The 17,475-nt window shown below is 37.2% G+C and overlaps 1 protein-coding gene across 1 annotated transcript in view; it reads left to right on the top strand.

Annotated features, from left to right (window-relative positions):
- The window catches only part of LOC123541366 (LIM domain transcription factor LMO4.1-like), a 32,953-nt gene extending 15,793 nt beyond the window's left edge, over positions 1–17,160 (top strand). Inside the window, exon 3 of the mRNA XM_045326844.2 lies at positions 13,751–17,160. Within this exon, the coding sequence (XP_045182779.1) occupies positions 13,751–14,021 (271 nt within the window). The 3' untranslated portion in view covers positions 14,022–17,160. The remainder of the gene's footprint in view (positions 1–13,750) is intronic.
- The last annotated feature ends 315 nt before the right edge of the window (positions 17,161–17,475 follow it).

Below are 17,475 nucleotides of genomic sequence, written 5' to 3' on the forward strand. Positions count from 1 at the left end.
TATAAAGTAAATGACCCCTACAGTTTTGGGGTCAATAGGCCAAAAGTCATGCACACAGAGATCCGGGACTATGAAAACGGTTTCCGCCCAGTAACTTAAGAATAACTTGACCCAGAACCTTCAAAATTGATAGCATGATTAGGTTTTTGACAAATATGACCCATTTAGTTTTAAGGGTCAGAGGTCATGGTCACATGAGCCTGAACCTTGAAAACAATTATCGCCAAATAACTTCAGAAACTACTTGACTCAGAACCTTCAAATCTAGTGCTATGATTGGGCTAATAAAGTAGATGACTCGTGTAGTGTTTTGGGTCAGTAGGTCAAAGGTCAAGGTCACTGGGCCTGAACCTTGAAAACAATTTCCGCCCAATAACTTGAGAATCACTTGACCAAGAACTTCAAACTTGACACTATGCCAAGGACAAAGGGATATGAACATTGAAAACGGTTTTACCCCTTAATAACTTGAGAAACATGACCATAGAACATTCAAACTTTAAAGTATAATTGTGATTATAAAGTAGATGACCCTTATTGTTTTTGGGGTTAATAGGTCAAAGGGCAAGGTCACAGGGACCTGAACATTGAAAACTATTTCTGCACGGTAACTTGAGAATCATTCCACAAAGAACCTTCAAACTTGAAAGCTTAATTGGGCTTAACAAAGTAGAGGGCCTGAACCTTGAAAACAGTTCCCATTCAACAAGTTTAGAGCCACTTGACCCGTATCTTCAAACTTGATAGCATGACTGGACTTATGAAGTTGATGACTGCAGTTATTTTTCGGAGGTGGTTGGAGTGGGAGGGTATTTATTAGGTCAATGTTCGAGGTCATAGTGATCACGGGACTGAAATTTGGACAATCCATTATGAGACATACATGTTTTACAAACAGCTCTTGTTTCAATAGTCACGGTTATCCAACTATGTTCTGTGGCCTCGTTTTCCCTACTGCATCCTTTTTTCTCATTGTATCCTGAAGTCTCGTTTCCTCTGCTATATTCCAAAGTCTCGTTCCCCCTGCTATCTCTTGTGTTCCACAGACTGCGTTTAACTAGAGTTTGGAAGTTTTCCTTTTATTGCCAAAAATGTTATCCTTTCAATCATAAGGTAAGTTGAATTGATTGAAGCAGGTTTTTGAAAAAGGGTTTCATTTTGTATAATCTTTTCCCAGACAAATCTGTCTTGTTTAATTCACTTTAACAAACATAGGCAGCTTTTGTTGATTCATATGTACTTAAAATAGACGAATAAAGATAGGAGGGCTACCTCGTAATTACATGACCTAAAAGCGTCATCAATATCGTGTTGCTTTTATACAAATTTTCTCCCTGCACCAGTCTTCTTCAGAGTTTTGGGAGGCAATGAGCACTGGTTAGGATCAGTTTCAAATAGAAGCTTATCATGTTTTTAGCCCACCATCATCAGATGGTGGGCTATTCAAATCACTCTGCGTCCGTAGTCCGTCGTCCTTCCGTCCGTCAGTCCGTCCGTCCGTTAACAATTTCTCGTTGTCGCATCTCCTCAGAAACTACTAAATATGGCCCCGCCCTGGGGGTCACATGGTTTATATAGACTTATATAGGGAAACACTTTGAAAATCTTCTTGTCTAAATCACAAAGCCTAGGGCTTTGATATTTGCAATGTAGCATCATCTAGTGGTTCTCTACCAAGTTTGGTCAAATTATCCCCCTAGGGTCAAATATGGCCCCGCCTCGGGGATCACATGGTTCATATAGACTTATATAGGGAAAAGCTTTTAAAATCTTCTTGTCAATAACCTACAACATTCAATTTGGACCACATATATAGTATTGAGCGGCAAGATGAACCTTGACATGAGTTGACCTTGATTCTGACCTAGTGACATACTTTCACATTTCTGTAGCTACAGGCTTCAAATTTGGACCACATGCATAGTTTTGTGTTCAGAAATGAAATTTGACCTTGATTTTGACCTAGTGACCTACTTTCACATTTCTCAAGCTACAGCCTTCAGATTTGGACCACTTGCATAGTTTTGTGCACCGAAAAAAACTTTGACCTTGACATTGACCTAGTGACCTACTTTCACATTTTTGAAGGTACAGGCTTCAAAGTTGGACCACATGCTTAGTTTTTTGTTCCGAAATGAAATTTGACCTTATTTTGACCTAGTGACCTACTTTCACATTTCTCAAGCTACAACCTTCAAATTTGGACCACATGCAGAGTTTTGTGTACCGAAATGAACTTTGATATTTAGATTGACCTAGTGACCTACTTTCACATTTCTGAAGCTACAGGCTTCAAATTTGGACCACCAGCATATTTTTGTGTTCTGAATTGAAATTTGACATTGATTTTTACCTAGTACCTACTTTCACATTTCTCAAGCTAAAGCCTCCAAATTTGAAGCACATGCATAGTTTTGTATACCGAAATGAACTTTGACCTTGAAATTGATCTAGTGACCTACTTTCAGATTTCTCAAGCAACAGCTTTCAAATTTGGACCACGTGCATGGACCACATGCACAGTTTTGTGTACCAAAATGAAATTTGACCTTGATTTTGATCTTGAGCTAGTCTTGAAATTTGGAACATTCTAAAATGGCTCAATGGTGGGCGCGAAGTTCACTCTGTGATCTCTTGTTCTAAGTTCGAATGACTTCTTAAATACAGCATCCACTTAATTCCTTATGAATATTGAGAATATCAACATAAGGTGTGTACACCGACTTACACAGTTTTACAATACCACTTGTTAGTATACACCTTTTTAGCCCACCATCATCAGATGGTGGGCTATTAAAATCACTCTGCGTCCGTGGTCCGTCCGTCCGTCATTCCGTCCGTCCGTCCGTCCGTTAACAATTTCTCGTTATCGCATCTCCTCAGAAACTACTTGGGGGATTTTGACCAAACTTTGTCAGAATGATGTATTGGTACCCTAGTTGTGTCCCCCTGAAAATCAGACTGGTTCAACAATTTATGAGTGAGTTATGGCCCTTTGTTTATTTCTATAATTTATATAGATTTATATAGGGAAAAACTTTGAAAACCTTCTTGTCCAAAACCACAGAGCCTAGGGCTTTGATATTTGGTATGAAGCATCATCTAGTGGTCCTCTACCAAGATGATTCAAATTATTTCTCTGGGGTCAAATATGGCCCCGCCCTGGGGGTCACATGGTTTATATAGACTTATATAGGGAAAAACTTTGAATAACCTCTTGTCCAAAACCACAGGGCCTAGGGCTTTGATATTTTGTATGTGACATCATCTAGTGGTCTTCAACTAAGATTGATCAAATTATACCCTAGGGTCAAATATGGCCCCGCCCTGGGGGTCATATGGTTTACATAGACTTATATAGGGAAAAACTTTGAAAATCTTCTTGTCCAAACCACAAAGCCTAGGGCTTTGATACTTGTAATGTAGCATCATCTAGTGGTTCTCTACCAAGTTTGTTCAAATTATCCTCCTAGGGTTAAATATGGCCCCGCCCCGGGGGTCAATTGGTTCATATAGACTTATATAGGGAAAAGCTTTTAAAAACGTTCTTGTCAGTAACTACAACATTCAAACTTGGACCACATGTATATTTTTGAGTGGCAAGATGAACCTTGACATGAGTTGACCTTGATTTTGACCTAGTGACCTACTTTCACATTTCTGTAGCTACAGCTTTCAAATTTGGACCACATGCATAATTTTGTGCACTGGAAAAAACTTTGACCTTTATTTTGACCTAGTGACCTACTTTCACATTTTTGAAGGTACAGGCATCAAATTTGGACCATATGTATAGTTTCGTGTTTCAAAATGAAATTTGACATTGATTTTGACCTAGTGACCTACTTTCACATTTCTCAAGCTACAGCCTTCAAATTTGGACTACATGCATAGTTTTGTGTACCAAAAAAAACTTTGACCTTGACATTGACCTAGTGACCTACTTTCACATTTTTGAAGGTACAGGCTTCAAATTTGGACCACATGCATAGTTTTGTATTCTGAAATAAAATTTGACCTTAATTTTGACCTAGTGACCTACTTTTACATTTCTCAAGCTACAGCCTTCAGATTTGGACCACTTGCATAGTTTTGTGTACTGAAATGACCTTTGACCTTTACATTGACCTAGTGACCTACTTTCACATTTTTAAGGTACAGGCTTCAAATTTGGACCACATGCATAGTTTTGTATTCCGAAATAATATTTGACCTTGATTTTGACCTAGTGACCTACTTTTACATTTCTCAAGCTACAGCCTTCAAATTTGGACCACATGCATAGTTTTGTGTACCGAAACAAACTTTGACCTTCACATTGACCTAGTGACCTACTTTCACATTTTTGAAGGTACAGACTTCAAATTTGGACCACATGCATAGTTTTGTATTCCGAAGTAAAATTTGACCTGGATTTTGACCTAGTGACCTAGTTTTACATTTCTCAAGCTACAGCCTTCAAATTTGGACCACTTGCATAGTTTTGGGTACCAAAATGAACTTTGACCTTAAGATTGACCTAGTGACCTACTTTCACATTTCTGTAGCTACAGGCTTCAAATTTAGGACCACATGCATAGTTTTGTGTACCGAAACAAACTTTGACCTTGACATTGACCTAGTGACCTACTTTCACATTTTTGAAGGTACAGGCTTCAAATTTGGACCACATGCATAGATTTGTGTTGTGTACGAAAATGAAATTTGACCTTGAGCTAGTCAGTAAGTCTTGAAATTTGGAACACTCAAAAATGGCACATTGGTGGGCGCCAAGATCACTCTGTGATCTCTTGTTTACAGTCTTTCGATTCCACTATAGCCTATATTGTGCACATACGTTATGACCCAACGTCGCTGTCATCAAATCGTCTGTAAAACTCTGTTATGGTTCAGTGTCAGTGTCATCATACATTTTTGCAGATTCAGCCATGCTGTAACTTAATGTCATTGTTAGCATACATTATACACAATCCAACTCTTTTTTTTTAACCAGTGGTTTTTGTTAGTGTAATATTTTCTTATTCCAGCCCTATTTGACGTATGGTTATTTTAAGTGTAACAGTTGTACTTACAATCATAGCCTAATATTATTGCCGACATAGGTTTAATAGCTGCATTCATTTTCCATTTTTCTTCAACAGCACAGTAGGATTTATTTTTCATGGAATCTGATGGTTATATGGTATTAAATCGTGTGAATTATACGCACCTTTCCATCCGCAAATAGCATTTCTCGACTGTTTAGTACTTTTGATACATAGGACGTTGTCGAGAATGTTATTGCTTTTAGAATGTTTTTAGCCCACCATCATCAGATGGTGGGCTATTCAAATCACTCTGCGTCCGTGGTCCGTCGTCCTTCCGTCCGTCTGTCCGTCCGTCCGTCAGTCCGTCCGTCCTTCCGTCCGTTAACAATTCTCGTTATCGCATCTCCACAGAAACTACCTGGGGGATTTTGACCAAACTTTGTCAGAATGATGTATTGGTACCCTAGTTGTGTCCCCCTGAAAATCAGACTGGTTTAACAATTTTTTAGTAAGTTATGGCCCTTTGTTTATTTCTATAATTTACATAGATTTATATAGGGAAAAACTTTGAAAATCTTCTTGTCCAAAACCACAGAGCCTAGGGCTTTGATATCTGGTATGAAGCATCATCTAGTGGTCCTCTACCAAGATGATTCAAAATATTTCCTTGGGGTCTAATAAGGCCCCGCCCCGGGGGTCACATGGTTTATATAGACTTATATAGGGAAAAACTTTGAAAAACCTCTTGTTCAAAACCACAGGGCCTAGGGCTTTGAAATTTTGTATATGACATCATCTAGTGGTCTTCTACTAAGATTGTTCAAATTATCCCCCTAGGTCAAATATGGCTCCGCCCCGGGGGTCACATGGTTTACATAGACTTACATAGGGAAAAACATTGAAAATTTTCTTGTCCAAACCACAAAGCCGAGGGCTTTGGCATTTGTAATGTAGCATCATCTAGTGGTTCTCTACCAAGTTTGTTCAAATTATCCCCCTAGAGTCAAATATGGCCCCGCCCTGGGGGGTCACATGGTTCATATAGACTTATATAGGGAAAAGATTTAAAAATCTTCTTGTCAATAACCTACAACATTCAAATTTGGACCACATGTATGGTTTTGAGTGGCAAGATGAACCTTGACATGAGTTGACCTTGATTTTGACCTAGTAACTACTTTCACATTTCTGTAGCTACAGCCTTTAAATTTGGACCACTTGCATAGTTTTGTGCACTGAAAAACTGAAAAAAACTTTGACCTTGACTTTGACCTAGTGACCTACTTTCACATTTTTGAAGGTACAGGCTTCAAATTTGGACCACATGCATAGTTTTGTGTTCCGAATTGGAATTTGACCTTGATTTTGACCTACTGACCTACTTTCACATTTCTCAAGCTACAGCCTTCAAATTTGGACCACATGCATAGTTTTGTGTACCAAAACAAACTTTGACCTTTACATTGACCTAGTGACCTACTTTCACATTTTTGAAGGTACAGGCTTCAAATTTGGAACACATGCATAGTTCTGTGTTCCGAAATAAAATTTGACCTTGATTTTGACCTAGTGACCTACTTTCACATTTCTCGAGCTACAGCCTTCAAATTTGGACCACATGCATAGTTTTGTGTACCGAAATGAACTTTGACCTTAAGATTGACCTAGTGACCTACTTTCACATTTCTGTAGCTACAGGCTTCAAATTTAGACCACATGCATAGGATTGTGTACCGAAACAAACTTTGACCTTGACATTGACCTAGTGACCTACTTTCACATTTTTGAAGGTACAGGCTTTAAATTTGGACCACATGCATAAATTTGTGTTCTGAAGTGTAATTTGACCTTGATTTTGACCTAGTGACCTACTTTCACATTTCGTTCTTGAAATTGATCTAGTGACCTACTTTCACATTTCTCAAGCTACAGCTTTCGAATTTGGACCACATGCAAAGTGTTGTGTACGGAAATGAAATTTGACCTTGAGCTAGTCAGTAAGTCTTGAAATTTGGAACACTCAAAAATGGCACATTGGTGGGCGCCAAGATCACTCTGTGATCTCTTGTTTCTTCTTATTATGTGTAACGCTTTCCACTCAGTTAACAATACTTAGTTAACTACATTCGATATTCAACATTCTACACGCGATATTCTACATTCAGAAGTCTACACACAGGTGTCCACACTGAGCATTCTACACTTAAATTTCTATACACTCAGTATTCTAAACTAAGCATTCTACTGTCATCTTTCTACACTCAGCAGTCGATACCATACATTCAGCTGTCTACACGCAGCAGTGTACGCTCGGCATTCTACATTCAACTTTCTACATCCCGCATTCTACACTCCGCATTCTACACTAAGCATTCTGCTGTCATCTTTCTACACTCAGCACTCGATACCATACATTCAGCTGTCGCTGTCTACACGCAGCAGTGTACACTCGGCATTCTACACTCGACCTTCTGCACCCCACATTCTACACTAAGTAGTCTACACTTAGCAGTATTCACTCAGTATTCAACATTCTGAGCATACAACACTTTGCAATCTACACACAACATTTTACACCCGGTTTTCTACACTCAGCAGTCTACACCCAGCATCTACATTCAGTATTCTACATTCAAAATCTTCAGGCAGCAGTGTGCACTCAGTATTTTACACTAATCAGTGTACATTCCACAGACTACGCTATTATGTTTCTAAGGTGTAAGCTGTTCTGATCTGTTGTGGAAACTTCTTTAATACCACGCACGAACTTTCCAAATTGCAAGAAACTCGCAGCAAAGAGTCACATGTGTTCATTTACTTACAAGCGTTCTTCTAAAATTGTCTTTTCGAATTAATTACGATGTGCGCGTGGAAGAAACCCAAAGTTTAATTAATCTCCGTTCGTTCTAAAAACAGTGACAACACTTTGGTCTAGACACAGGAGACAGTATGCTTGTATCGTTCTCTATAAAAGATTTTCCACACCATTTAAATTTCAAAAGGTTTATAAAGCTTTTGTTTGGTGTATATGAATCCTGCACGAACTGTGCATTATTCTCATAAGCAGACAAATTGAATTACTTTCAGTCCTTAAAAAACAATGAATACATGCAGTTGAGTTTATTAGTCCCCTGCCGGTTCTAAGACCGGTTTCCGGAAATACAGGATTACGATTCCGCCGTTCAGTCCGTCCGCATTTTTTGGTCTAGTATATTACTCTGCCATTCATCAGGAGATTTTAACATTACTTGGCACAAATATTCCCCATAATTAGACGATGTGCCATGCGCAACGCTCATACCGCTGTCTCAAAGGTTGAGGTCAAAGGTTAACAGTGTCTGTTCTGTGTTCGCTTCATAACTGTGCCATCCATCAAGGGGTTTTAGTACCAATATTACTTGGCACACACATCCCCATTATGAGGCGATATGTCTTGCATACCTCCCATACCCCTCAGCTTGAAGGTAAAGGTTACACGTAAAGGTTTTATTTTCTTGTCAAGTCTTTACCCTTTCAATGCATGCGTGGATGTTCAAATAGCTTTGCATGGACGTTCAAAATAAAAAGCTGATGTGCCAAATGAACCCAATTCAAATGTTGTATCCAGGTGTGTATTATCATTTAAAGGGACTAACCCACACATTTTAGGCGAACAATATTTTCTCTCAAAAGTCTTTAAAAAGTGAGTAGCTTTAATATGATAAAGTTTTTCATAACATTTTTTTCTCTGTTTTCCTACCAATTTAAAAACTAAATGTTATAAAAATATTTCATATTAGAATAGAATTAGAATGCTGAAAACAATAAACAACTGTAAGTTGAAATTCAAAGATTATATTCAGAAACAGTTACACATTCCTACAAAGTGTTACTTCCCCTTATCAGTACGGGAAAATTAAATCGTTCGCTGCTTTAAAAAAAGTGTAAAAAATATTGTGAAATACGTTTTCCCCCATTCTTGTTTCATATATTTGAACCAGAAATTCATCTTGTAGACTTACGTGGTATCAAGTTGTGAAAAAGACTTCGATGGTAAATGTTACGTCTATGACATAAATAAAAGCCTGAGTTCGAATCTTTTGTCCGTCACCGCCCTGTAGGTTCGAATCCTGGCTTTGGGTGTAGAGTTATTTCCTGTAAGGAAGTTGGGAAGTCCGTGGTTCTACCAAGGTGCATCATGTCACGGAATAATGCTGGAAAGTCACCATATGACCTAAATTGTGTCGGTTTAACATAAAATCCAGAAAAACAAGGACATATTTATGTGCCTATGAAGTATAATGTAGTCATATTGTACTTACTCTTATTTTCGGCCCTTCTTTTCGAAAAAAGAACTTTTCTTATACCATGAAATGGACAGTATCAGTTTACCAAACTTTTCTGTCAGATCATCTTGTTGGAAAGTGTAAAATGTTTTTGGACTGTACTGTACATGTTTTCTCCCTGCTTGGTTTTACCAATACACGTAGATATAATTCATTACAAGTCCTCATTAACGATAGTGTAATTACTGGGATGGCAATTTCCCTGTAGTCTATACTAATTTGTCTGACTAAGTCGTTCTGTCGTCCCGGCAGGTACCATACTTACCACAGTATACGTATACCACCACAACTTTAACACTTATCGAGGTTGCTGAATTTCATTTGTATGAGATTCAGCAAACCCGATGAGTGTTAAAGTTGTACGCATTTGATAAGATAAGCATGCCAGAAGCTCATATACAATGCATCGTATCGTCAGCTATCTAACATTTTGTGTTTTCGGGTCCAGTTCAATCACTCGAATCTTTTTTCATCTTGTTGAAACAATTTTAGCCCAGTCAAAAGCATATCCGGTCTGTTAGAATTCTGAGCGTTACCTTAGAGTAAAATGTAAAACATGTTTTTCTCTGTGTTGTCATGCACAGCATGTAATCAGACTTTTTTTGTAAACTATCCCTTTAACCTGATTTTTCTGCCTTTGCGACCAGTTTAGATCATGATCAGCCTGCACATCCTTGCAGTCTGATCAAGATCAGCACTGTTCGCCATTCAGTCAGTGAAGCAGAAAACTCTATACTTAATTCTTGTTCCTGTTAAATAAAAGAAACAAAAATGCATAGATGTATAATAATTACAGGCTCTGAACACTTTTCGCAGTGAGATGTGTACTGAATTAGAGTATGCTTTCAAGCAGATTGTGATAAAGCGGATACGTGGTGATATCCGGGGTGGGTAGGCGTTTGGCTATATGCAACAGATGTAAGTGCATACAGGTGCCAAAGCCTCAAGTACTTTTACCAAACATACTACCATCTTGTAGCAGTCAACCGCCACTTTGCCTTCGACTGTGTTATCACCAACTGTTTCTCTTTCTACATTTTCCATTTGACGAATATTTTGACTGCCAATGTAGCCATTTCATGTAGCCACTCCGAGAGGCGAGCATTCTGCTCAAACATTAAAATCCTGAATGTGCCTCTTAACCCTTACCCTGCTAGATTTATATAATGAACTTGTCCATCTTTCAATTTGTACAGTACCATTAACTGTTAAAAGGAGTGCTTACATTCATTTGGCCGAAGCACCTGACGCCAGTAGGCTTAGGGCTTTGAATAGGATGTGTATGGTAACTGCAGTCAACTATATGATATTGGACCCATACATTCAACTAATCAACTCTCCTCTCACAGTCTTAGATCAGTAATTAATCAAATTGAACCAATGAAATTAGCAAAGAAATATTACACCATCTGTTTGCAAAAATAGACAGGATGTAAATTAGTACTTTTAATTTTGACGACATGGGTACTTGTGAACATTAGCAGAAGATTATAAAGTGATATATTACCTTTAATTTTACAGTAGGCGTAAATACACTGTCACCGATTTTCGGAAATTTTAGAGGGTTACATTTCATACATGTATGGATATGTGTACTTATAAATGTATCGCAAACATGTGCGTTCACGTGCATTTATCGAAAGTCTAGCTCTCTGTTATCTAAATGAAAAACTTCATGCCACCAGAATTCGATCCCCAGGCAGCTGTTTGTTATTAGTCATAAAGTTACTATAACTTTTGGTCCAGCTCATTTACATCGAGAAAGTCAACATACCTTTTAACGTAGGCATGCATGAAAACAATCATACTATCGAATCGTCAAAGGTGTGGCTATACTGATAATAAAGAATTTGTCATAAAATTTCAACTTTTGTAATTTTCCCCTTATAGTGACAAATGCAAGTTAGTGATTTTCGCAGAGAACTGGCTGTATGATATTGGACATAGGATATAGACTGGCTACATTCACAATTTTGAAAATAAAAATCAAAAAAAAAAAAAAAGAATATTATAGTTTAGGAGCTAGTCTAGTGTGACGTGTACATCCACAGCTATTTACGAATCAGAGACTTCGAATGTGAAAACCACCTAGGTTCAGCCATGCAGTGTGAGGTATGAATCTCTGAAATCAGAGTGGAACGGCAGACATTTTAGATTTATTGTTAGATACATATTTTTTCATTCCATCTGTTTTATTATGTAAATTTTCACATGTGAAGGAAAGAGGATGCGGCCTTTATTTGAAAATTGTAATTGGATTGGAATACCATGGGAAATAGAGCTCATAATAAACATCCTGCCTTTACATGCTGTGTTAGATACGCCCGTCTTAGATACTTTCTCAGATTCAGAATTGTTTGTGAAGAAGTTCATTCAATTATGGTAAATTTATATACTTGTCGTCGAAAATTGGCTCCATTTCCACAAGGCAGTAATAACTAGATTACACACGCCTTGCATACTATACATTATTGGTTCCCGGCGCGTGAGCTACCCACTACATTATTAGTTTGCTTTCGTGTAATTTATGTCTTTAATGAAACTGCAAAATCGGTAGAAAAAAAAAGATATATTGTAAATTTGTTACTAATGATTTTAGAGTCAGCAGGCGTGAGGTCGGTATATATCACCACTGATATTAAGTAAGACTAATTCAGTAATTTACACCTGAAAGTAATAAATGTGCACCATTTATGTGATGGATGTGGACATTTTATATACGTAAGTGTACCTGATTTTGGAGTTTCAGAGAAACAATTACATTATAAGATATATGATGGTGACATTTAAATTGCGCAATATAAAACGCAAAGCCTTAGTTTTGAGGCGAAATATAACATAATGTCAGTCTGGAAAATGAAATATTACAATTTCATTTAGATAATTGCACACTGCTCATCAATGCACCACTTTTTCCTTAATCTAGAAAGTCCCCGAAGGACATTTTCAATTAGTGTATCGACGATTTCTGTACTGATACATGTAAGGTATAAACTGTTTAAATTGCTTCTAATTTATTAATAATATTATTTGAAATGCGACTGTCATTTATATGAAACGAAAGTTTTAATATCAAAAGGACGTCGCTCTTTCTGAAAGGAAATGAAAAAATGAAACTCATTGGTCTAATAGAATAAAGTCTTTGAACATTATTACTAAATACTTTATTGAGTATTTGATGTTATTTTCAAGATAGCTTTCATTAAATTTTAATATTGCAATAATATGAAATAAATCAACACAATGAAAACGGAAAAATTAATCTAAAAATTTAATATATCGCGTACTTTGGCTATTCATAAATAAAACACGTTTAGGATATCAAATAATATCCCGAAAAGGATTTGTAGATTTTAATTAAAACCCATTTGCCTTCTTATTGCTAGCTAAATATGCATAAATTACCAGTTTGACTTATAGCTTTTGATAAAAGCTGATATATTACTTTCCAGCAGTCACTTAAACTCAACAGCATAAGAGTTTAATTGAAAATTTCTATAGAACAGGTTTCCAAAGAGATATTTACACATTTTAATCATTTTCTAATATACATCGATTCAAATAAAGTATCTTTTCATTAGAACTCAGATTATTAGATCAGCCATTTATTATCAAATTTTCAATCGTAGAAATTAATTAGTTTTAAAAAGTTTTATCAGTTAAACTAGTCTGGGTTTTCAATGAAATTAGATTTTTAATTTGGTTTCAATGTTTATTAAGTTCACCTTTGAAATTCAAAATGCAATCTATTCCTTTCGAACCGAATTCCCTCTAGGTTAGACGATATTGCTCATTGCTACCCTCATATATATTGTCTAATCTTTGCCGAATTAACTGTATAGCGCTGTCATCACAGTTTAGTTTTCTTTTCAAAACGTGCAGAAGTGGAATGCTTATTGTGGAGCCGGTGGATGAAGGCTGATAATGATCATATAAAGTGCATTTGTAGGACCAGGCATCTATCTGACGGTACTTCGCGTAGCCATTCCTTAAAAACTCCTGCCGGCCTAGTTTTGCAAACGCGATTTAATACGAACATTGCTTGCAAACATGAGATCCTCGCATACTAACACATTTAATGCATTCAGCTATTCTGTTTGCCGAAATTGCCAAAATATGTTCTAATGACAGACGCTGCATTTTAAGACTGCATGTATCTACATTTATGCGACACTGTTCGGAAAGAAATTCGAAGACCTATTTAGAATATGTAACTATTCCTTTCTGAGGAAATTTGTAACGATTCTTTACTCTGAATTTCAGGAAATGTGGAACTGTTCTTTCCTCGCATTTCAGGAAATGTGCATCTGTTTGTTCCACTGTATTTCTTAAAATATGAAACTGACGGCTCCTCTATATCTAAGATAATGTGTAACCATTGGTTCCTCTGTATTTCAGGTTGTTTGGTAACGGTGCAGCATGTGGATCTTGTGGTCAAAATATTGGCGCTAGTGAACTTGTGATGAAGTCAACAAATTCTGTGTACCACGTGAAATGTTTTGCATGTGTCACGTGTCATAATCAGCTGGTTCCCGGTGATAGATACAGTATTGTGAACGGTTCTCTATTGTGTGAACAAGATTATCCTAAAATGCTCAAAGAGCAGGGACATGGTCAGTTGCAGGGTAGAGGGAATCAGAAAATGCAATTTTCGACGGCGATGGTTTGAGAGAACTTGCAGAATGTTCACTTTTGTCATGACCAGTTGTTGAAAAGTGTTTTTTTTCTAATTGTTACCTTTTCGATATTTTAAAAAATATACTGCAGACTTTTTTTTTCAAACACGTGATATGATTGTGACTGTCTGCTATGACATTGCATAACTGTGTTTTTGCGGAACTGGTAAAGGATGACAGAACTTCGCCCTACAATCTCACTGCGGAATCTCCAGAGAGCATATTAAAATTCTTTCAGTATAAATGGACAGTGCAAGCTTCCAAAGTAGGAAGGCATAAGACTTCAAAATATTACACATGTTTCACACAAGATTAAGGACAAGAAAGTGTTTCGTATAATATATCAATGCGCATGGCAAAATGATGTCACACATTGTGGGTGACGAAATGTTGGGAGAGCATATTGTGATATAAGCGCGTGTAAGTGGTATGATATTGCGAATTATTGGACGAACGTGCGCGGACCGACAAGATAATAGACCTCACCATCGTATGTTAGTGTGTGTTGAAATGATGTTGCATGGTACTGGATTTTAATAACATGAATATTTTGCACATGACAAGAAAATGAAGTGTATCACGTGGCGTTACTGCAGATTGTCTGATTCGGTGCGCATGACGCGATTATAGAGCGCATCATGTGATGGTAGAGCGCGTTATAAGATATAAGTGCGCATGACAAGACTTTGAAGCTTATTGTGTAATGTTTTTGAAACGCATGAAGACATAAAAGTGACCATGGGGTGGCAGAACGCGTCATGGGATATAGGAGTGACGTCAAGATTGAGGGAAGGATAAATGGATGTTTAGAACGTGCTATTAGTTATAAGTCCGCATAGCAAGATTATAGAGTTCACCATGTGATGTAAGAGATATAAGTACCTATGACAAGATTATGGCGCTCGTGCGATGATTTTGGAGCGCATTAAGACATAAAAGTGAGCGTAACAAAATTATGGAGCGCACCATGGGTGTTTTAGTGCGTAATGAGATGTAGGACTGACGACAAGATCGAGGGGAGCGCGTTATTAGATATAAGTGCGCATGACAAGACTATAGAGCACACTATCTGATCTTTGAACGTTATAAGACATATATACGCATGACAAGATATATTGACATGATAAAGGGCGATATGAGGCGATGGTGCGCACTATAATAAAGTGGTGCGCATCATTGGATGTTGTTATATACTGTGGGATGATGATATACATTATGATATTATGGTGCGTATGAAGGGATGTTGCTATGTACGGTGAGATGGCGCTGCGCGTTGTGAGTTGACAGACGCTTATGATACTAGTGTTAATGCTCAGATTTAGAAATTTCTTTTATGAAGTATTTGACTGTGGAAAAGTTTTGATTGATTTCAGTCAGACACTCACTGGATATGGCGGAGACTTTAAGGCGAAAATTTATATATGTTTTTCACAGACGAACGATTGGCACGCACGTGATGCTTTCCTTTTCTTCGATATATGATACAAAAAAGCTTTCTATATTGTTGCATTCAAATCTTAAGTAGTTTTGTATGTCTGACACGTGCAATCGCTATTTCTCTCGCTACTGAAGGCAGTAACTGAAGTGCACGTGTGCGCGTTAAAATAATATTTGTCCTATTATTCATCTTGATATATTTATTATTTTAAACTTCTTGTTATATTTAATGTTTTGCAGTTTTATGCAAGTCTAAGCGTTAGCACAATCACGAATAATTCAGAGCGTTTCTCCTTACATGTATTGTAAACTCCAGATTGGTACAAGGGGCAGTCATATTATACTCTGTTCTAAACAACACCGGAGGTGGTAATATGACTTTAAGATTTTCGAAATATCATGACTGGTTTTGAACTGATCCTGAAAACGCGAGGTAGGTCTGCATTTCAAATTTCAGTCATTATGAACACTAAAAAGGTTATGAAATAGAATTCCGACATTTTTAGCGGATTGATCAAGAACTTTAGGATATCTTATTCAAAATAAACTTTTTAGAACCATTTCTTATGGGTGAATATTTGACACTCGAAAAAAAACTTGTTTGGCAGTATAATGGACCTTATAAAAGATATATCTTAAAAATAAACTAGATGTGTGTTCATGGAACACAGGTGCCCCCACTCCTGCCACTGTATTTGGGCCTATTTTATGCATAATTTTTACTAAGTGAAGGACCATAACTCTGGTCTGACTGTGTGAGATCCAAACTAAAACCCCTGGCGCACTACTTCCCGTGCTGAATAAAAATCTTGTGAGGTTTGATGACTCCGTGTCAAATACATTTTGAGATATGAACGACACAAACTGGGACGGACGAACGGACAAGGACAGCATGTGCCCCTACCCCCCCCCCCCCCCCAAAAAAAAATGCGGGATGGGGTAAAAACATTCCTATTATAACCTCTGGAGGTTGTTTGAATGATGTGTAACTTGCAAAATTCATTAAAGTTTCTGTTTCAGACTTCATGGATCAAACAGTTACTTCTATATCGTAGTGAAAAGTTTCAGAAGGTTGTAATGACGGGTACAAAGAATACGTATGTATTGAAAAATTCCACAAGAAACGAAACTTGATATGTTTAAAATAAATTATCTGTAAATTATGTACAAGTCACTTTACAGATGATTATACATATGATATATATGAGCCGCGCCATGAGAAAACCAACATAGTGGCTTTGCGAACAGCATGGATCCAGACCAGCCTGCTCATCCGCGCTGTCTGGTCAGGATCCATGCTGTTCGCTAACGGTTTTCCTAATTGCAATAGGTTTTGAAAGCGAACAGCATGGATCCTGGCCAGACTGCGCGGATGGCACGGCTCATATATAGATGCAGTTTACAGAATTTCATCTTAAGAGAAATGTGGGTCCAAATCTTTATTCTATATTATACACGCATGTACTATTATACACACACGTACTTACCTCGTACTATGCTTTGTAACTAAGTACGATTATTTTTGTCTGAGACATAGGGAGAGCGCCTTACCTAAATCTGTTTTAGTAATGACTACTTCAGAAGCAGTCGCCATGTTTCATTTTGTTTGATTTTATTTGATATATTTCATTTCATGTTTGTATTATGTTTGAAGTTTTTGAATATTTCAGTAATTGATTAAAGTGTCTCTCAATATTGCTTGTATTAATATTAATTATTTATGAAGGATCCACGAGGTTTCATTAATTTGTTTTTCATGTCTGCATGTCTGCTAAGTAGTGTTACATTGATGTAATTTGAAAAGACTTTGCATGGTATTGCAAAAATACAATATTTCTGTTCCAGTGAGAATTTGCACAAATACACTGTTACAGTAATTGTATGTTTGAGATGCTGTTTGATACCAAACAACGAAGGGCTTAAACCCTGCCCATTTCCTGATTTCTGCTCAACCACCTCCGTCCTCCATAGTTTCACCTCTGCTGTATGTATACTGCTCCCTTCCCCTTG

The sequence above is a fragment of the Mercenaria mercenaria genome, chromosome 15, assembly GCF_021730395.1.
Source record: "Mercenaria mercenaria strain notata chromosome 15, MADL_Memer_1, whole genome shotgun sequence".
Lineage (NCBI taxonomy): Eukaryota > Metazoa > Mollusca > Bivalvia > Venerida > Veneridae > Mercenaria > Mercenaria mercenaria.